Below are 22,458 nucleotides of genomic sequence, written 5' to 3' on the forward strand. Positions count from 1 at the left end.
GGTGCCAGATGTCAATGTTGGTGCACCAGCTGGGAACACTGGCCACAATACTATCAACTTCAGCATTCAGATCAACAGAAATTTGCCCCCAAGGTCCAAAACAATCCCTTTTGATTTCAAAAGAGGGAAATTTGCTAAAATGAGACAACTAGTCAGGAGAAAGATAAACAGAATCATGTTAAGAGAGTCAAATTCTTCCAGAATGCCCAGAAACTAAGCTGATCGAGGCCTGGATAAAATCCATACCTCAAGAAAGGTACCAACAAGTCTAAGGGAATGTCTGCATGGTTAACAACTGCATGGTTAAGTCAAAGAAGCAATAAAAGGCAAAAAAGATTATTTTCCTAGTAAAGGTGAACAGAAAGGAGCACAAGTGAATGTAAGTCGACAATAAGCAGAAAAAAAAATTGACGAGTGGGTGGTCAAAAATGTTTAGACAAACGATAAGAATTTTTCCAGATATATCAGGTGCAGGAAACTGTCTTAGATTACAGGAATAAAAGGATTGCTAATGAGAAACCAAATGAATTCTTCACAGCTGTATTCAGTGTGTATTCAGGACCTGGAGCACATATCCAGGCCAGAGCCACTGTTTTTTCTTAAGGATTTCTGAGGAACTGAGTCAAATTGAGGTAACAAAAGATGACATTCTAGGACTACTAGGCAAACTCAAAACTAATAACTATTCTGGTCCAGTGTCTGAACCTAGCCTACTTAAAGGCACTGTTGTGAGGATAAAATGGAGAGAAGAACTCTACAATCTACACAAAGTTGTGTGGGTGGGCTAAAGAGGTGGTAGACAGACTAGTGACATCCGTATTATTGGATTCCAGATGGAGTTGGCCAATGGGACTGGAGTGCAGGAATTCATTCTGATGAGCTTTGGTGGTGGACAACAGAAGCGGCTCCTGCTCCTTGTCTTTTTCACCATTCTCTATGTGCTCACATTGGCTGAGAACATCACCATCATTACACTAGTGTTTTTAGATATCCACTTGTCCCGGCAGCCCATGTACAACTTGCTGAGCAACTTCTCCTGGCCAGAGATTTGTTATGTGAGTGCCACAGTGCCCCGGATGCTTTTTGACCTGACGTTCCCTCATGGGATCATTACTTTCCGCTCCTGCTTCCTTCACTTCTACATCTTCTTCTCACTGGGCACCACTGAATGCTTCTTCCTCTCAGCCATGGCCTTGGATCGGTACTTGGCTATCTGTCACCCTCTGCAATACCCACAAATTATGTCCCAAGACTTCTGCTGTTCTCTAATGGTCCTTTGTTGGATCCTTGGCTTCCTGTGGCACATTTTTCCAGTGATTTTGATCTCCAAGTTGTCCTTCTGTGGCCCCAATGTCATTGACCATCTCTTGTGTGATCCTGGACCAATTCTATCCTTGGCCTGCCCGCCACTAGGAATTGCCCCTAAAGTCTGTGAGATTTTTATGAATGTGGGGATTTTAGGTAATGCTTTCTTCGTTGTGCTGTCCTATAGTGTTGTGATTCTGACCCTACTGAAAGCTTCCTTCCAAGGCAATTAAAGGAAGGCCTTCTCTACTATATCTTTCCACCTAGTGGTGGTGACACTTTTCTATGGCTCACTGGCAGTGGTGTATTTAACTCCAGCTGGAGAGAGTCATTCAGAGTTGACTAAAGCAGTGACTGTTTTCTACACAGCTATTACTCCTTTTCTCAACCCCTTGATCTATTGTTTGAGGAATGATCAGGTGAAGGAGGCATTCCACAGGCTGCTGAGAAGAATGACATCAGTGTAAGATTGAAGAAGCAAAGGAGGAGGGAAAACAAAACATTCAGCTGACCAGGCTAAAAGACAGAATGCATATATTCACCAGGCATCGGATTCAGTGGGAGCTCACAGGAGCACAGCTCCTGAACCTTTCTGAGAGTTCCACCTCCTCCTTCCCACCTTGTCCATTGAATAGTAGGTGCATCTGCATAACAATCCTGGATGAGCTTCACCACCTATTTTTCTACAAAATGACCCCTGATATTCACTATTGGTCAAGAGAGGCATGTCTTAACCTTTCATTTTTGTTTTACATTGCCCAATCAGGGTGCAGAAAAATTAAGCTAGGATTAGGGGGAGTTCAGCTGTAGAGACAACCTGCCACTAGAACAAAGTTTTCTTCTCGCTTTGAAAATGAATTGCAGGTGGTTGTTTTTTAAAAAGAGAGGTATGGTTCGGGAGGGCGAGGCGTCGCTGAGCTATGGTGGATGCATTCAAGTGAAGCTCTGACTCTTCCCCTCCTAATTCTGGGCGCTTCGCCTACAACACGGACTCAAAATCGTTTTGCAGATGGGAAAATCTCTCAAACCTTAATCCACAGCGAAAGCCAAGATCAAAAACAGGGGGAAACCCACAACAGAAGCTTCGCAATCGGTAAGAGATTTTTTCATACCGGGATCTCCCCCTATTCAAATGGGCTCTTCTCCCTCTGCAGATCCTATAATGGCCCCTGGGCAAAACGTTACTGATGGCCCACAAGAGGAGGGTGAAGAAGCCCCAATTTGTAGAAGAGATCTGAACATGCTGCGAGAAGACATTCATACTTATTTTACAAAAACAGTGGAAGCCTTGTTGGTTCCTGTTAATAAACACATTGATGAAGTGGCTAGTGAACTAGAAGTCACTTCGAAAATGGCGGAACGGTCTGCTGAAATATCTTTGTCGTTGCAAGAAGAAGTAAAGCATTTAAAAGCAAAAGAGTCTTTGCTCAACACTAGAATAATATCCTTGGAAAATCGTTGGAGAGCCCTGAATTTAAAATTTCGAGGGATCAGAGAGGGCGCGGAGGAGAATATGGATCTTGCTGCTTTCCTATCACAATGGTTAGCTCGGGTTTTTAAACAAGAAGGTGGCGCATCTCCAGCCATTGCTAAAGCTCTGAGGCTTGGACCCTTAGTAATGGCGCGCAAAGAAAAACTGCGGGACATTTAGGTGCAGTTTCTCTACCCCAAGACAAGAGAAAAAATTCTGAGGGAAGCCCGGCTGCGAGGCTATTTTTTGTTTGAAGGGCAGAAGGTGATTGTGCTACTAGACCTGCCACCAGAGGCATTAGAAAAGCAGAAGAGCCTAAAGTTTTTTGCTTCAAAATTGTACCATGCTAATATAAAGTTTCATTGGAGCCGCATCTCAGATATCTTGGTGTATAAAGGAGGCACGCTGTTTAAAGCTTCGAACATCACTACAGGGAAGTTACTTCTTCAAAATTTGAACTTAAGTCTATCAAAAACAGAAGAGGAAGAACTGAGCGCTGATGCTCCCATATCAGAGGAACCACGCATGCCTGAAGCTACTTGAACTCTCAGCTTTATAATTAGATAGTTTAGCATCACCATTTGAACTTGTGTATTTGAGTTGCTGAGTTGCCATTGCACAAACAATGGAATTAAAGCATTCACCTTTCAAGTTTTTTATTTTTTATAGGATAAAGCATATAATAAGTTTTATAGAGTGTTAAAAATTAATGAATGATGCATCACATATCCTGGTTTTATAATCATTGATGAATTTTCTTACTTATATTTTTTAAAGAGAGGTATGGTTCTCCTGCAGTTTTTTGGGAGTTAAAAAACAGCCAAAGAATCTGGGTTCTAGGTCTTCATGTTGATAGAGCATGCGTCAACTCTTATGTGGCAGTAGGGACAATTCTGTTCAAGCAAATTACCTTTATGCCTTAGAATATCCTAAATATCTCAACATTTACTTTGGTCTGTTTCAGCATTCTGCTTTCAGCTCAGGTGCAAAGCAAATATTTAGGTATCCCTTATATCTACTGTTTTGTGTTTTTGCCAACCAAATACTATGAAAGCAATTGAATATGTATGGAATGAACTGAGTGCAATTTAATATGAATGGAACGCACTGCCGCTTGAGGTGGTGATGGCTGCCAGCGTAGACAGCTTCAAGAGGGGATTGGATAAGCATATGGAGCAGAGGTCAATCAGCCACAGCATATTGTTGGTACTTTCTGTCTGGGGTATTCTTGGTGCGGGGGGGAGGGCATAGTGGGAGGGCTTCTAGTGTCCTGGCCCCACTGATGGACTTCCTGATGACGCCTGGTTTTTTTGGCCACTGTGTGACTACAGAGTGTTGGAATGGATGAGCCATTGGCCTGATTCAGCATGGCTTCTCTTATGTTCTTACTTCATGGTTCGTTTTATTAGAGTATTTGTTCCCTGTATATTATCCAAATTTTATCTACTTTTCCAGTAAAATCTGATAAATTTTATATGTCCACTCTCCTTGTAGATTCCCTTAATTAAATCATACGTAAGGTAGCCAGATTTTGCACTTTAGCTCAGTTGATGAGGAAACAGATGTTTCAATTCTTTCATTAACTGCCTTGCATTTCTAACACTGGCGCTTAACAGGGTTATTGGTTTTGTATGCTGCTATCTAATTTAGCTTGTACCCTTAGGTTGGCTGATCTTGGATCATAATAAATAAAACAAAATGAAATCTTCTGCTGGTTTAAGAAATAAAATATAATTGTTTGTTCTTTTATGTGGCAACCTCAGTTGTGTGATTTTTGTAGGCTCTATGAAATGCAATTAAAAACTTAGATGCAAAGATCAAATGTTATAGATCTTAAATTAGACCATGGTTGTAGACACTGTGTGCATACAGATGCACACATGTGTACTTGAACCAGGGCAAAACTCCCCCCTCCCCACACTATTTCGGCATGAAAAACATTTTAGATATTTCATCACCTTTAAGATATATCACATTAACATTGTTTTATTTTTTAAAAAACCTTAAGTTTTATGTTTGATCTGGTCCTCTGAGCAACAGAGGAGCTCATTCCAGAAAAAATATCCAAAGCAAACATTTCTGATTAATACAACTCCCTCCACCCAGTGACATTAACCAGAAAATGACAAATACAACAAACTGGCTGATAGATAGTGTGAGGTAGTGGTGAAATTGTTGGACAAAGAGTGAGGAGACCTGGGTTCAAGTCTCTCTGCTGCCATTCTATTCACTGAATGACCTTTGTCCAGTTACCTTCTTTTGCTCTCATTTTCCTTATACGTTATTGTGAAGATCAAATGGAGGAGAGATGATGGACACTGATGGACTGAGATCACTTCTGGTTTTGTGTCAGAAGTAACATCATGTATCAGCCTGATGCTGAATTCCACCCCCTCCCCAATTTCCATTCACCAGCCTGTCAAGGGGTGGTAAGAAAGGGGATCCAGGCCAGGTGGTCTCCAAATATAGTGAAAGACCTGCCCTGCAATGACTATCCTCACTGCAACAGAGCTCATTCTCCCACCCACATTCACCTATTGTGTTTATAATCTGTAGCACTGATGAAATCGGGGTGAGGAGAGGAGAAGAAGAAGGCAATGTGTACTGCTGTTTACAGGACTGGTATCATATATCTAAACCTGAACTAGGTCATAGAGTGCGGATCAACAAATCTACAAAATGGGCTAGGGACGACTGTGGGAGGGGATTTCTCTACAACCTGAAGGAAGTTCCAGGTTTGTGTTTTAACAATTTATTGATATCATATCGTTATACAACTTAGTTATTTCTTAATTATCTCAATATTAATCCGTATGACATTTCAATCCCCCCTCCCTCCAATGTTGTATTTTAACAATTCATTAATAACCTACGGTTACGATGTTTAGTTATATCTTTTCTATCCCTAACCCATATGATATTTTCAATCCCCCCTCCCTCCGTTATAAGACTTACCCCGAAGTTATATATTTAAATCCAAATATAAAGGTATCCCAAACCCATCAAAACACACTATCTTTTTCTTCTCATTCATATTAAAAGATTGTCCAATGTCTTTTTACGTTCCATTCTAACTCTATATATTTTTTAAATTTCTTCCACTCCTTTTTAAACACTTCCAGATCATAGTCTCTCAGAGTTCTTGTTAATTTATCCATCTCGCTCCACGATAAAACTTTCACAATCCAGTCCCATTTCTCTGGTATTTTTTCTTGTTTCCACAGCTGCGCATACAATGTCCTAGCAGCTGAGAGCAGATACCAAATTAAAGTCCTATCTTCTTTTGGAAATTTTTCTATTTGTAATCCTATCAGAAAGGTCTCTGCCACTTTCTTGAAGTCATAGCCCAAAATTTTAGAAATTTCTTGTTGTATCATCCGCCAAAAGTTTTTTGCTTTTTCACAGGTCCAAGCTTTTTGAAAGCCTTTATTTATGATTTTTCCTGCTATGTCCTTGGACCTTAGTTTCACAACGATATCTCTGGGTAGGCCTTTGTTTTTTGCATATGATGAGTTGACTCTATAGACACTGTCCAGCATACTTCTGAATTTTTCAGGATCCTCTTCTAAGTATTCAGCAATGATTTTCACCATGTAGTCCATTAAATCTGTTTCCTCTCTTTCAGGTAGTCCTCTCAGACGCACTTGTGTTTCCATCGATCTGCAGTCGTGGATTGTAACCCTTTCTTGAAGTTTTAACAAAGTAGAGGCTTGTGTATCCACTTTCTCTTCAACTTGTTTAACTCTGTTTCCCAGTTCATCTTTAAAGCCCTCAATATCTTTCCTAAGATCACCAATATCTTTTTTCAGTTCTTTTTTAAGGGCCAATAACATTTTATCCATTCCTTTCATCATCTTGGGTTCTAATACATCAAATTGATTTGCATCTTGCCAAAAGAATGAGCCCTTGATCGGGTTACTCTCTCTTCTGACATAAAAAACTCACCAAACCTAAAAAGGTCTCCAAATTAAAATTCAACACCAAGTCCAATAGCTTAGAGTGTGCTGTTTAAAATAAAGCTAATTTCATCTTCCTCCCATCTTCCTGGGCTGAGATATTGATTTTCAACAAATTTGGCTATTTTCCCCCATTTTAAAATGGCAATCGTTCTTTGTCTATGGTTACACAGAGTCTTAGAGAGGTCCTTCTTCAATCTTGGTTTTAATTCCTTCCTGGTTCAAGTGTAACAACTTTGTAATCCTTGTAGGCTTCACCTCATTGGCCAGTAGGTTTTACTTCCCAGTTCAGGTTACTCAGTTCCCGTCTTTCAAATATCGCAGCTTTTGAAATTTGCAGATAAGAATGTGGAGTGTTGAACAGAAGAGCCTGCGTCATCAACCTCAGGAATGTAAACAATTTCCTTCTTTTACAAATTCTATTTAAGTCTTTAGTTTCCAAAAGTTCAAATTTAGCAGGCAGTTATCTCCTTCTCTTTCGCTTCACTTCTATTTATTTTTAATTTTCAAGGCTATTCAGATTAGCTTAAAGAGTCTCAGGAGCAAAAACATTGAATAACGGTACCTTGTCAGCTTATGCTCTTTCACTTCGGCTTCTTAGTTAGTTATCTTGCAGTTATAAATCAGTCCTTGAAGTGCCTGGGTTCCGACAGGCTTAGGTCAATTTAATGGCTTTTTAATCCTTTGTAGATGATGGAAGACGCTCCCCCACCGTCGGATCTCAAAGCTCAAAAAAAGGGGGCTTCAGCCACCTAATTTCAGCTGAGATCAGCAACTAAAGGAGTTTAGGCGTCATCTTTGTCTAATCTCTGGCTGAGATGAGTGAGCAGGGCCCCCGAAAGGGTCTTTCTGCCCTAAACAAAGGAAAAAAAATCCCCCTTATTTAGAGGGCTGCAGCTCTGCCGTCAGCTCAGACCGGAAGTCCGGAAGTTCCAGGTTGGAAGGGGGGAAACGCCTTGAATTCTAAGAAAAGATACATCGTAAATCAAAAAAACTAAAACTCCCTAAAATAACAGAATGCCTGGAGCGCTAAGAAAAGAATGCCTACTGAGCTCTCAGTCACCATGTTGGAGATTGCCAGGCAACCACAACAATACTGTTGAGCCCTCAAAGTCTTGGTTTTTGTATCACTTTGGGGGTGATGCTCTAGTTTCTGGTCAAAACTCTATGGTTTGTAGCCAATTTTGCCATAGAATTTCCCCAAAAAAACTAGAGCATTGTCATGTGACATTGGTGACATGATGATATCACTTCTGAGCAATGTCATCATATCACCTTTTGGGCCAGTTGGGGGCAGGATTTCCCCCCTGCCAGCCTGCTGGCTGGTGATTGAGAAGCGCCTCCACATAGGCAGTGGTTCCCTCATCCCCAGCGATGACCTTAGGTGGGATGGCATCAAGACTGAGCCAATAATCCTGAGGGAAAAGATCAGTTCTTTCTCACCACAAATAAACAATTTTCCATGGAAAATGGACAAGTATCTCATATATCCCACTGTGACTGTGTTAATTAAGAACATCAGAGAAGCCATGTTGGATCAGGCCAATGACCCATCCATTCCAACACTCTGTGTCACACAGTGGCCAAAAAAACCAAGTGCCATCAGGAGGTCCCATCAGTGGAACAGGACACTAGAAGCCTTCCTACTGTTGCCCCTCTCCCAAGCACCCAGAATACAGAGCATCACTGCCCCAGACAGAGAGTTCCAACAATACACTGTGGCTAACAGCCACTGATGGACCTCTGCTCCATATGCTTATCCAATTCCCTCTTGAAGCTGTCTATGCTTATAGCCACGACTACCTCCTGTGGCAGTGAATTCTATGTGTTAATCACCCTTTGGGTGAAGTACTTCCTTTTTTCAGTTCTAACCACACTGTTCAGCAAATTACTCACACAAGCTTGTTTTCTTGAACAAAGTTCTGGTTCAGTGGCACCTTTAAGACCAACAAAGTTTTATTCAAGGTATAAACTTCTGTGTGCATGCACACTTCCTCAGATACATAGAAATGGAAGTTACCAGTCCAAACATATAGGTAAAGCTTGAACAGCAAATTAGCATACAACATATTGAAAACGTTTTATGCTTGGTTTCTTAGTATTGTTGAAATAACAGAAGCAATTTTATCACATGATTCATATAGGCAGTGTTCTCCTTTGTATTATGGGTATGTCCCTACAACTTCCTTTATAGTTGCTAATCATTTTGGTTACTATTTAAAAAATCTCAAACATAGACATTTGATTATCTTTTTTTTGCAAGATGCAATTCACTCCCAACAGCTGAAAACACAGGAAGGCTTAAAGGAAATCCCTGGACTGAAAGAAATGGTTCTGGTGTCATCTTCAGCAACAGAAACCATCTCACATGTGCTATTACATGACCCTTGGCTTATTGAAGTTAGGCACGATATAGTGGAATCTCTTGGCAACTCTGACATTCGGTGCTCTAATAATTACATTATTCTGCAACGGCTGTTTTCAAATGATGCGGGCTGGCTGGAAGCTGTTATTCGATTTCTTACATACATTTTTAAATGATCTTAGTATTTATTGGTTGTTTTTTTAAAAAAAAAACTTGCACTGTTTTCATTTTATCCATAATCCCACCACCCTATGGTTGAAAGGATTGAGAAATGAAATAAAAATGAGCATAAATAAAGATTAGTATAAAGATTAGTATTGATAAATGAAATAAAGATTAGTAATATTTAGGGCAGTGGGGTCAAACGTGCAGACCAAGGGCTGAATCAGGCCCCCAGAGAGCTCCTGTCAGGCCCATAAGCAAGTCTGTTTCCTTCTCCCTTTTTCTTGCTTCCTTCAGTTATCAGAGGCTGTTAAATAAAACATTGCAAGAGTGCTACTCTTTGAAGCATGTTTTATTTAAAGTTTTGCTGTATATGTGATCGGTTATACGTATAACGTATGGTGTTCTTGCCTGGCTCACTGGAGCCTGTAGGATTGAGCTTGGGGACTCAGGACCAATAGGCAGCAGGATTCAAATCCCTGCTGCCCTTCTCCAATCACGGGCCCCCTGCTGGTTTGAATGGCCCAATAGCAGGCTAGCGTGGGAACCTTGAGTGTATATATAGTTGGCCCTGTTGGCTCAGTTTTCAGTCTTAGAGCACAGCCTATACAATGCTGTGATAATAATAAGACCTATGATTACTACCACCTCACCTCATCATTGCGTTGAACCCAAAATATTATAAGCTTTGTTTTGTTTTTTTGTTTTTTAAAAAAAGCTTTGTCTTTGTCTGTGTCCATTATAAAGTTTATGTCTCTGCTACTTGGCGTTACATTTTACGACACACATGGCCCAGCCTGACAAGGTCTCATTTCTGTCAGATCCGACCTTCGTAACAAATGAATTCACCTGGTTTAGGGTTTGTTTTTTCCCCCTGTTTCTTTCTTTTTTTCACTTTGTCACTTTGCTCCTCAGGAATTTCCCCCTTCTCTTCCACAGCCTTCCCAGTGCCTCCTTCACCTGATCGTTCCTCAGACAATAAATCATGGGGTTGAGAAAGGGTGTGACTGCCGTGTAGAAGACCGTGACCACTTTAGTGACCGCTGAGGAATTCTCTCCAACTGGAGCTAAGTACATCCCAGCCACAGAGCCATAGAAAAGGGTCACCACCAGCAGATGGAAAGAGATAGTGGAGAAGGACTTCTTAAAACTGCCTTGGAAGGAGTTTTTCATCAGGGTTAGAATCACAACACCATAAGACAGCGAAACAAATAAGACATTGCAAGAAACCATCGTATGCATAAACACTTTGCAGACACTGGGAACAATTCCTAGTGGAGGGCAGGCAAGAGACAAAATGGGCACAGGGTCACACAGGAAGTGGTTGATGATTTGGGGGCCACAGAAGGACAACCTGGAGATCAAAATCACAGGGATAAGATACCACAGGAAGCCAAGGATCCAACAAGCAGCCACCAGAATGTAGCAAGAATCTGGGGACATAATTTGTGGATAGCGCAGAGGATGGCAGATAGCCACGTACCTATCCAAGGCCATGGCTGACAGGAAGAAGCATTCAGTGGTGCCAAGTGAGAAGAAGAGGTAGAACTGAAGGAAGCAGACGTGAAAGGAGATGATTCCTTGAGGAGATGTCAAATCAAACAGCATTCGGGGTACTGTGGCACTCACGTAACAGATCTCCAGCCAGGAGAAGTTGCTCAGCAGGATGTACATGGGAAGCCGGGACAAGTGGGCGTCTAGAACCACCAGTGTGATGATGGTGATATTCTCAGCTAAAGTGAGCATGTACAGAATGGAAAAAAAGATGAGGAGCAGGAACTGCGCCTGTCGCGCAACTCCAAACCCCAGCAAAATGAACTCCTTCACTGTGGTCCCATTGATCAAGAGGCCCAACTCCATCTGGAATCAGAAAAGAACAATGTCTTTTTCCAGGACATGTTTTTTGTTGAAAAAGCACAGTGGGAACTCATTAGCATATTAGGACACACACACCACGATGTCACCATTGTTTCACACAGAAACTAATTTGCATATTATGCAACACCTCCAGACACCATGCCAGCAGAGATGGTGTCCCTATGCGTTCCTGCTCAAAAAAGCCCTGTCTTTTTGAAATACGAAAAGCAGTCACTACTACCTGTTGATCTTTTCCACTTAGAAGTAAAAAAGCTAGCAGGACTGCCCTCTAGGAATGGCAGGATCCTTTCCTTGGTTCTTCAGAAGCAACCTCTCCCTCATCAGTTCTACATTATTGTATAAGCACAACCCAACAGATGCTCTTGAGATGCACTGAGAAGCATTGCTGTCAGGCAACTTCATTCAAAATATTTGTAGAAGACTCCCTTTATGCCCTAGAGAGCCAGTTTTGTGTAATAGTTAAGTGTGTGGACTCTTATCTGGGACAACCGGGTTTGATTCCCCAGTTCCCCACTTGCATCTGCTGGAATGGCCTTGGGTCAGCCATAGCTATCACAGAGGTTGTCCTCTAAAGGGCAGCTGCTGTGAGAGCCCTCTCAGCCCCACCCACCTCACAGGGTGTCTGTTGTGGGGGGAGAAGATATAGGAGATTGTAAGCCGCTTTGAATCCCTGATGGGGTATAGGGTGGGGTATAAATCTGCAGTCCTCTTCTTCTTCTAAAAGCTGCAGGGTGGCAACTGCGATAAGTGGCAATGGCATGGAAAAGAGTTACACAAAGCCGTTAGGACGTGCCCCAGCCCTAGTGTAAGCTGCAGGGAGGATCCCATTACAGCCCCCCTCACTCACTGAATGTAATCTTTGGATACAATATGTTGACATTGACTTCAATTACACTTACCTTATTTGCTTAGTTTCTGGACGCCGTCATTTTTACTGGAGGGTAGCGATTTTATATTGTGATCGTTTAAAATATATTAAATGTATACTTTATTGTTTTTAATGGTTATGTTGTAACCCACCCTGAGCCTGTTCATGGGAAGGGGCAGGCTAGAAATCAGATCAGATTAATCAAATCAGAGCATATTGGAGGTAAATGCAACCTTATAAGCAGACAGCACAGCTGCTTCCAGTGTTCCCTCTGAGTTAGTGCAAGCTAGCTCAGTTTTTTAGCCTCCGGCTCACACGTTTTTGTCTGAGCTCATGGAAAATGGCCCCAGAGCAAACTAATGTATGCAGTCACTCACAACTTTATTGCCACTAGTTCACAAAGTAGAATTTTTGCTCACAGGATCCCACAGCTTTAGAGGGAGCACTGGTACTAATCCTGTTTCAGTTCCCCCAAGACAGCAACAGCCATTTAGAACTTTTGCTATCGCAGACAACTCAGCAGTTCTCTGCTTCAAAAATCTGCCAGTCTGAGGAGTGACGGCTTCCCAAAGGAGGAAAGGCCCTAATGGGAACATCTCCCATCCTAGCTTCCACTAATAAAGCATCTATTGACCATTCTGAACAATCAACCAATGGTCAGCCTCACAGAGAATGCTTGATATTATGCTTCTCCAGGGCTCATTTTCTAGCAGGAGTTCTTTTGTATATTAGGCCACAAATCCCTGATGCAGCCAATCCTCCAATGAGCTTCCAGGGCTCTTAGCACAGGGCTCTTCCAAACAGAATGCCAGTTTGGTGTAGTGGTTAAGTGCGTGGACTCTTATCTAGGAGAACGAGGTTTGATTCCCCACTCCTCCACCTGCACCTGCTGAGATGGTCTTGAGTCAGCCATAGCTCTGGCAGAGTTGTCCTTGAAAAGGCAGCTGCTGTGGGAGCCCTCTCAGCCCAACCCACCTCACAGGGTATTTGTTTTGGGGGGAGAAGATATGGGAGATTGTAAGCCACTCCGAGTCTCTGATTCAGAGAGGAGGGCAGGGTATAAATCTGCAATTCTTCTTCTCTTCTTCTTCTTCCAGGGCTCTTCAAAGGCTGGCTGGATCCCACTCCATGTCAACTCTGCTTTTTCTGCAAAAACAGATGTCATTAGCCAGCAGCTTTGAATGAGAAGACTAGGAACAATCTCTGTTCTGTGCTCTCTAGAGATCATTGGCAAGCAGGGACTACTGAACGCCCGAAATGTGGTGCATTGCACAAATAAGAAAATAAATCAGATAAACTTATGGAAACCTGGGCCTTTTGCTTATGCTTTAAAATATCAGTTAGATCTGCAAGCAAACATGTGAAGGCTTCATGCCACAGGAAGCTGCAGCTGTCCATTTCAGCCCATTAAGCTTCTATTAAAAGGGCAGGATTTCTTTTCCTGTCCAGCTGACAACTTTATTCCAGAGTCCTATTAAAATATGCTGCAACCCATAAAAAGGCGGTTAGGAATCCTTGCATGGCATACCAGAGATCTTTGAGGATACTGTAGAGGTGTGCTCACCACACCCATGTAGCGACTTTGCAAGGGTTGCACAAAGAATCCCTTTGCCTTGCCAGCCACTAGAAATAAACCACTGCGTTTTTATGTTGCAAATAAATGCTTAAACAATTTCTTTCATAATGATGCAATTACGGTACATTATTATCATCACAAACCAAAATTCATTAAATGCCAAAGAAAAAATCAAAAAGTTACTTCACACCACTCTTGTAAGGTAGCACTGTACATTCCACTGTCTCAGTTTTCCTTTGCTTGAAAGACACAGAGAGCCATTCATGCAAGCTGCAAAGTAGCATTGTATTGTAAAGTGTGAGCAATTGCCTTTAGCACGGGTTCTGAAGCTGAAAGAAAGCGTCCAGTGGAAGGTGAACAAAACACAGAACTGAACCTAGGACCTGTGTAGCCACTGCACCCGTCAGATTTCAATCTGCTACCCACAGAAGGCATCATATACAAGCGTGGTGCTGTCTGCGTCTTTCAAGCAAAAGAGAACTGAGACAGTGGATTGCAAAGTGCTACCTTACAAGAGTGGTGTGAAGTAACTTTTTGATTTTTCTATGAACATTTAATGAATTTTGGTTTGTGATGGTAATAATATAATTGCATCGTTGTGAAAGAAATTGTTTAAGCATTTATTTGCAACTTAAAAACACAGTGGTTTATTTCTATTGTTGGCTAATCAGTACACTGCAGTTTCCGGTTTGCCCAGCCTCATATTAAGATCAGGCCTGTCCATAATTTTAGAAGTCCAAATCTTCTTCCTCTGAAGAAGCCCAAATGTGTTCATATCCACCCTCCCAGCCCCCTTTGGTCTGGCCACAGTTCCCATTTCTATACCTTGGCAACAGTCTAAACAGAAGATCCCTCCAGCAGCTCCAAGTCAGCGTCTGGGGAAGAAGTATGTTCTTCTTTGTTCCTCTTTATTAATGGAGTGAAGGATGGGAAGCACCATATTTTTGCCTTGGCAGAAGAAAGTGTCAGTGTGTGTGTGTGCAAGGCAAGGCAAGGCAAGGCAAGAGTACTGCTGCATAAGTAGGGCTGCAGTTTTAATCAGTCACCTGCATCAACTGGGGGATCATATATCCCTGGAGGGCAAAGACACTATCCAACAAAAACAGCATCTCTTGGGACAACAGCTCCTCTCCCTCTTCATTATGGTGTGTGATATTTCTGAAAGACTTTCAAAGACAGAGTAGTGCTCCGCCACATAATGAATACCTTTGAGAAAAAGAAGATGATGATGATATTGGATTTATACCTTGCTCTCCACTCTGAATCTCAGAGTGGCTCACAATCTCCTTTACCTCCTCCCCCCCCCCGCACACACCACAACAGACACCCTGTGAGGTGGGTGGGGCTGAGAGGACTCTCACAGCAGCTATCCTTTCAAGGACAACTCTGCAAGGGCTATGGCTGACCCAAGGCCATTTCAGCAGCTGCAAGTGGAGGAGTGGTTAATCAAACCCGGTTGTCCAAGATAAGAGCCCACACACTTAAGCACTACACCAAACTGGATAAGAACATAAGAGAAGCCATGTTGGATCAAGCCAATGGCCCATCCAGTCCAACACTCTGTATCACACAGTGGTATATATTTATACACACACACATATAGACAGTGGCTAATAGCCACTGATGGACCTCTGCTCCATATTTTTATCCAATCCCCAAGCAGCAAAGCAAATCTATATCTTTTTATACTTATTTGCTTGAAAATATGGATAACCTGCACTTCAGGTGGCTTGCCTTGGTAGCACTGAAACACCCTTCAGAACAGAATGTCAAAACACAACAACTCCGCAAACAAGCACCAGCAATGGATGTCATAAAGTCAAAACGGAACAATCCAAAAACTGCATGAACATGAATAAAACTAAGAGCCAAAAAAATCAAGTGGCAATAAAATCATGTGATAAAATAGCAAGAATTTGAAAAAAAAGGGATAGAAGCCAGGGGAAAGGGGGGAGTGAGAGGAGGAGATGGAGGTGACACCAGTCACAATTCAACGAAATGCTAAGGAAAAGAACCTAGCACCTAACTTCACAAAATGGGCACCCGGCGAACTTTTATAAGGAGATAATTGCAAAGCAGACTACAGAGATCAGTTGTTCCCCTGGAGAAACATATGAACATGGACTTCTGGGCTTTGGTCATGGAGGATTGAGCTGCTTCTCAGCCAAAGAGCAGACCAGAGCCTCTATTCTGGGCAGAGAAGATGATCCTAACACCTGCTGCCTACTTCTTCCAGATAAGGAGAAGGCCAAGACATGCATATTAAGTTCTGAGGGGATTTACTTTGGCTGATGACGAGTTCCAATGGGGTTCCTTTTTGGCTTTGAAGAGTTCCTGGAGAAGGATTGCATTCAACTGTCTACAGAGGATTTCTGAGGTCATTAAATTGACTTAAATTCACCAAGATTCAAGGCTTCTTTGGAACTGATCAACATTAATCTTTGAAAAGAGCAGTGTGCATAAGGATAGCGGCAAAAAAGGTAAAAGATCTATATCTAACACTCCGGGACTAATATAAGACCAATTTAAAATAAAAACAAAGGTCTAGATCCAGTTATATTATCTTAAACTAAGGAAGATAAAGGAGGGGGTAATTTTGGGACTAATAAAATTGGAGGAATAAGGATAAAAGTGGAAAAACAAACTTTGTTTTGAATACCTGCGGTCGGGTCAGACAACCCCCTCCGAAATAGAACTGCTGACTTGGTGAAGATATCACAGGAAATGGCATCACAGAAACAACATGAGACTTCTTAACCATTGAAAACGAGACTTCTTGGCAAGAGAGGAAGGAAATAGCCATTAAGAGAAGGGAAAACTGCAAGCCTCCCAGCCCTCTCTAGGACTTTAAATCATAGAGAAGCACTGGCGGCCATTAAAAGAAGGTCAAAATTTTAAAAATTAATCAAAAGAAAATGGGACTTTAAAAAATAGTGGAGCCGGCAGATATCATCATTAAAAAGTGAAATCTATTGGATTATATGTTTTGAATCAATTTTGGTGCAGTTCAGGAGAAAAAAGGAAAAACTTTTTTAAAGGGACAGAAAAGTCTCGAGCGCCATTTTGAAGAAATAAAAACTTTTAAAAATTAATATTTGGACTTAGGAGCCTCTGGGAATGGTGATTTTAGGCTCATATAAAAGGGCATGCTCCAGTCTACAAGACTGTGTAATTGAAAATTGAATTTGTGAGGTCAACATTGGCGCCTATTTAAACAATGGGCGGGCAGTGATGTCTATGCAAAAACCAGGAGCAAAGCAGATTCGAACGAGGGCTGGGTCACTTGAAGAAGCAAAAATGGCTAAATGGCAGGAGGCAATTGATGCTATGGAAGCAAGACTGGTAAAAATAATAAAGGAGTCATTAATACAATGCAAGAAGGAAATAAAAAAAACAGAATCGAATGCAGAAGAAGTCAAAAAAGAAATTAAAAAAGAAATTGAAGATCTCAGAAAGGATTCTCAAGCAGTGTTAAAGAAAGTTCAGGAGGTGGAAGAAAAGGTGAAAGGCCAAGATTTAAGAATAGACACAGTGGATTCCACTATTCAAAAAATGCAGGAGAAAGCAGTACTACAAGATTGTAAAGTAATGGAAAATCAGATACGATTGAGAGGGGTGCCTGAATCTGTTGAGACTGATTTAAGGACATATATTATAAAAATCATTGCTGAATTTTTGGATGAAAACCCAGATGAAACCAACTATTTTTATGACTACATTTATAGGGCAAATTTGGATTATGCCAGAAAAAAACAAATTACCAAGAGATGTCGTAGTAAGATTTGTGACAAAAGATATGGTGGGGAAAATTTTGAGCAAACAATTTGAAAAAACATTGGAGGTGGATGGCAGCAGTGTAAGAATCATGAAAGAATTGCCAAGGAAAGTCATCAACGACAGGAGATTGCACAAAAAATTGCCAGAAAAGCTGAGAGAAAATGAAATGAGATACAGATGGATACTTCCAGAGGGTTTAAGTTTTGAATACAAAGGAAAGAGATTCACAATTACAAACACCCAGGAAATGACAAAGTTCTTGGGGGATTGTAAAGAATTTGGAGAAACAGATTAAGAATAAAAAATCATTATGGATTACAAATTAATATCTTGAAATGTAAATGGACTAAATTCACCACAAAAAAGAAGGGCAACCTTTCATTGGACTGGGAAACAAAAATGTAATATAATTTGTCTACAAGAAGTACATATTAAGCAAATGGATTACAATTTTTTATGGAATAAACAACTTGGTATGGAATTTTGTTCATTGGCCAAGGAGAAAAAAGGGGCATGGTTTTTTATATTAAACAAGATTTAGACCCAAAATTGATTTTTTTTAAAGACGATAATGGCAGATATATTGCGGTGGAAGTGACGTTGAATTATAAAAGAACTTAGTTCTTGGGAGTGTGTGCCCCAAATGGAGCAAAAGACTTCTTTTTTAAAGACATTATACAACAATTAGACCAAGTGGTGTATGAGCAAATTATGATAATGGGAGACTTTAATGGAACAGTTAAAAATATTTTGGACAGGTCTGGAAAAAAAAATAATGAAGGGAAGCTACCAAAGTCATTTTTTGATTTGGTAAAACAAGAGAGTTTGGAAGACATTTGGAGGGAATTTAACCCCAAAGAATGTGATTATACTTTCTTTTCAGCAAGGCATAATTCTTTTTCGAGAATTGATATGTTATGGATTACAAAGGATCTTGGACTATTAACAAAGAAAATAGAGATACTTTCTAAAATAGGGGCAGACTACAATCCAATAATGTGGTCTGCAAAACCAGTGAAAAAGACTATAATGGCGGATAAATGAAGATTTGCTACAGAAGCAGGAGGTAGTGGCGTCTCTGGAAAAGGAGACTAAATTCTTCTTTCAAATAAATGAAAAAGAAGACACTCAATTTCAAATTGTGTGGGGTGCCTATAAAGTGGTAATGAGGGGCATTTTAATTACATTGAATAGTAAAAAGAAAAGAGCGAAAAATAAGCAACTGCTGGACGTTCAGAAAGAAATTGGAATAAAGGAGAAGGAGCTTAAAAAATGACCTGGGAAAAAGAAAAATATAAGGGAGATTACAATATTACAAAGCCAATTGAGACATTTGTTGAATAAAGAAGTGGAATGGAACTTAGAAAGACTTCAAAAGAAATCTTTTGAAGGAGCGAATTAACCTGGAAAATACTTGGCATGGCAAATGAAGAAAAAAAGGGAGAATAAAGTTATTAATAAAATTGTATCGGGAGGAAAGGACATTGTTGATCAGGAAGGAACTAAAAGAGAATTTTATAAATACTATGCCAAGCTATTTAAAAGTCAAAAGGTGGATAGAAAAAAAATTGATGCATATCTACAGAAAATTAAGGTAAATCCCTTAACAGAAAATATGGAGAAGGTACTGAATGAACCAATCGAAAAAGGAGAAATAGAGGTGGCGATTAATTCAATGAAGATAGGAAAAGCACCTGGTCCAGATGGCTTTACGGTAAAATTTTATAAAGTCCTCGCGGAGGCGTCATTACCAAAACTTTAGAAATTGATGAATATAAGAATAGATGGGAAAATTCCTAATATATGGAAAGAAGCAGTAATTTTGTTGATACCAAAAGAAGACAGAGATGCTACAAATGTAAAAAACTATAGACCAATTTCATTACTTAACAATAATTATAAAATATATGCCAGAATTTTAGCAGAACGCCTGAAACAGCATTTGAACAATTTTATTAAAGAGCAAACAGGATTTCTTCCCAGCAGGCAAATTAGAGATAATATCAGAACAGTTATAGATATTATTGAATATTATGAGAAAGATCCTGAAAAAGAAGAAGCATTATTTTTTGCTGACGCAGAGAAAGCATTTGACAATGTGCATTGGGACTTCATGTTTGCCGTGATAGAGAAACTGAGATTGGGAGAAGATTTTATAAGAATGGTGAAGGCGATATATACTGAACAACAAGCAAGGCTCTGTGTAAATGCAGATTTGACAGAAAAAATGATAATTAGTAAAGGAATAAGTCAAGGTTGCCCTCTATCTCCATTGATATTTATAATGACTTTAGAGGTTTTGCTAATGCAAATTCAAGAAGATAAAGAGATAGAGGGACTGAAATTGAAAGGTTTTTCTTATAAATACAGAGCGTTTGCAGATGATGTAATGTTTATAAATGAAAATCCCACTCATGTAAAACCACTGTTGCTTCGTAATATACAATATGGAGAATTGACAGGCTTTTATATAAACAAAGAAAAATCAAAAATGTTGTGCAAAAAAAATGTTAAAAAGTAAACAGGAAGAACTACAGAGGCTAACAGAGTGTGAAGTTACTTCCAAAGTAAAATATTTAGGTGTGGAAATAACAACAAAAAATCTGAACTTGTACAAAAATAATTATGAAAAGCTTTGGCGTAAGATCGATGGAGATTTGATAAAATGGAATAAGTTGAATTTGTCTATGCTGGGCAGAATTTCTGCAATCAAGATGAATGTCTTACCGGGAATTATGTTCCTGTTTCATAAGAACGTAGGAACATAAGAGAAGCCATGTTAGATCAGGCCAATGTCCCATCCAGTCCAACACTCTGTGTCACACAGTGGCCAAAAATTTATATATATATATATATATATATATATATATATATATATATATATATATATATATATATATATATATATATATATATATATATATATATATATATATACTTGTGGCCGCCGCCACCTCCTGTGGCAGTGAATTCCACATGTTAATCACCCTTTGGGTAAAGAAGTACTTCCTTTTATCCGTTTTAAACTGTCTGCTCAGCAATTTCATCGAATGCCCACGAGTTCTTGTATTGTGAGAAAGGGAGAAAAGTACTTCTTTCTCTACTTTCTCCATCCCATGCATTATCTTGTAAACCTCTATCATGTCATCCTGCAGGCGACGTTTCTCCAAGCTAAAGAGCCCCAAGCGTTTCAGCCTTTCTTCATAGGGAAAGTGTTCCAGCCCTTTAATCATTCTAGTTGCCCTTTTCTGGACTTTCTCCAATGCTATAATATCCTTTTTGAGGTGCAGCGACCAGAACTGCACACAGCACTCCAAATGAGACCGCACCATCGATTTATACAGGGGCATTATGATACTGGCTGATTTGTTTTCAATTCCCTTCCTAATAATTCCCAGCATGGCGTTGGCCTTTTTTATTGCAAACACACACTGTCTTGATATTTTCAATGAGTTATCTACCATGACCCCAAGATCTTTCTCTTGGTCAGTCTCTGCCAGTTCACACCCCATCAACTTGTATTTGTAGCTGGGATTCTTGTCCCCAATGTGCATTACTTTGCACTTGGCCACATTGAACCACATCTGCCACGTTGACGCCCACTCACCCAGCCTCAACAGATCTCTTTGGAGTTCCTCACAATCCTCTCTGGTTCTCACCACCCTGAACAATTTAGTGTCATCCGCAAACTTGGCCACTTCACTGCTCACTCCCAACTCTAAATCATTTATGAACAAGTTAAAGAGCATGGGACCCAGTACCAAGCCCTGCGGCACCCCACTGCTTACCGTCCTCCACTGTGAAGACTGCCCATTTATACTCACTCTCTGCTTCCTATTACTCAGCCAGTTTTTGATCCACAAGAGGACCTGTCCTTTTACTCCATGACTTTCAAGCTTTCTAAGGAGCCTTTGATGAGGAACTTTATCAAAAGCTTTCTGGAAGTCAAGGTAAACAACATCTATCGGGTCTCCTTTGTCCACATGTTTGTTCACCCCCTCAAAGAAATGTAACGGGTTAGTGAGGCAAGATCTTCCCTTACATAACCCATGCTGAGTCTTCCTCAATAACCCATGTTCAACAATGTGCCTACTCATTCTGTCCTTGATAATGCTTTCTACCAACTTTCCCGGTATTGAAGTCAGACTCCCACAGTGGACAACTCTGATCCATTACCCGGTAGAAAAATAGCAGCCAACCCTTCATCTCTTTGAGATGAGACCTCCCGAACCAGAGACATTTCATCTCCTGTCGGCTTTCCTCCAAGATTTAGTTTCAAACAATTCCAATAGTGAAAGACAACAAACAATTTAATAAATGGCAAAGGAAACTTTCAGAATTTGTATGGGTCAGGAAAAAACCAAGAATTAAAATGAAAATCTTGACTGATGCAAAAGAAAGGGGAGGATTTCAACTGCCTAATTTGAAGTTGTATCATGATGCAGTATGCCTGGTGTGGATTAAGGAATGGATGACATTACTAAATAGAAAATTACTAGCACTAGAAGGCCATGGAAATGTCTTTAGTTGGAATATTTACATGTATTATGGGAAAAATAAGATGGAAGGGTTTTTTCGCATCATTATATAAGAAGCAATCTGTTAAATACTTGGCCAAAATATAAAAGATATGGGGATGAGAGGAAACCACTTTGGATTGTGCCAACAGAAGAAATAAAATTGTATTCAGATACTAAAGAAGATAAGTGGTTATCATATAAACAAGCTTTTAAAAATACATGGAGGAAAGGTGGAATTAAAATCGGCTGAAGAATTACAGTATAAATATAATTGGTTTCAATTGCAACAAATTAAAGTTTGCTTGAACAGGACATCAAGAATGATGGAATAAGACAAGAACAAACAGAATTGGAGAGAATGCTGTTTGGTGAAAATGAAAAATTGATTTCAAGAACTTAAAGGTGCTGGTTATCACCTTTAAAGCCCTATATGGCTTGGGACCTGTCTACCTGAAGGACCGTCTTTCCTCGCATGTTCCCCAGAGAGTACTGAGGTCGGGAACACAAAATCTCCTTACTGTCCCTGGGCCGAAAGAAGCCCGCTTGAAATCCACCAGAGAAAGGGCTTTCTCTGTTATGG

The 22,458-nt window shown here is 40.3% G+C and overlaps 1 protein-coding gene and 1 pseudogene across 1 annotated transcript; one reads left to right on the forward strand and one right to left on the reverse strand.

Moving 5' to 3' along the window:
- Window positions 1–833: 833 nt before the first annotated feature.
- LOC132584590 (olfactory receptor 11H6-like) lies at window positions 834–1,772 on the forward strand (annotated as a pseudogene).
- An 8,378-nt stretch (window positions 1,773–10,150) lies between these two features.
- Window positions 10,151–11,119, reverse strand: LOC132583242 (olfactory receptor 11G2-like). The gene has a single exon (XM_060254911.1). The coding sequence runs from the start codon at window positions 11,117–11,119 to the stop codon at window positions 10,151–10,153; it is 969 nt and encodes a 322-aa protein (XP_060110894.1).
- Between the last annotated feature and the right edge of the window lie 11,339 nt (window positions 11,120–22,458).

This window comes from Heteronotia binoei, chromosome 15, assembly GCF_032191835.1.
Source record: "Heteronotia binoei isolate CCM8104 ecotype False Entrance Well chromosome 15, APGP_CSIRO_Hbin_v1, whole genome shotgun sequence".
NCBI lineage: Eukaryota > Metazoa > Chordata > Lepidosauria > Squamata > Gekkonidae > Heteronotia > Heteronotia binoei.

What these genes read in the sequence shown, in the direction of transcription:
- LOC132583242 (XM_060254911.1), bottom strand. Translation starts at nt 11,119, where the DNA reads ATGGAGTTGGGCCTCTTGATCAATGGGACCACAGTGAAGGAGTTCATT.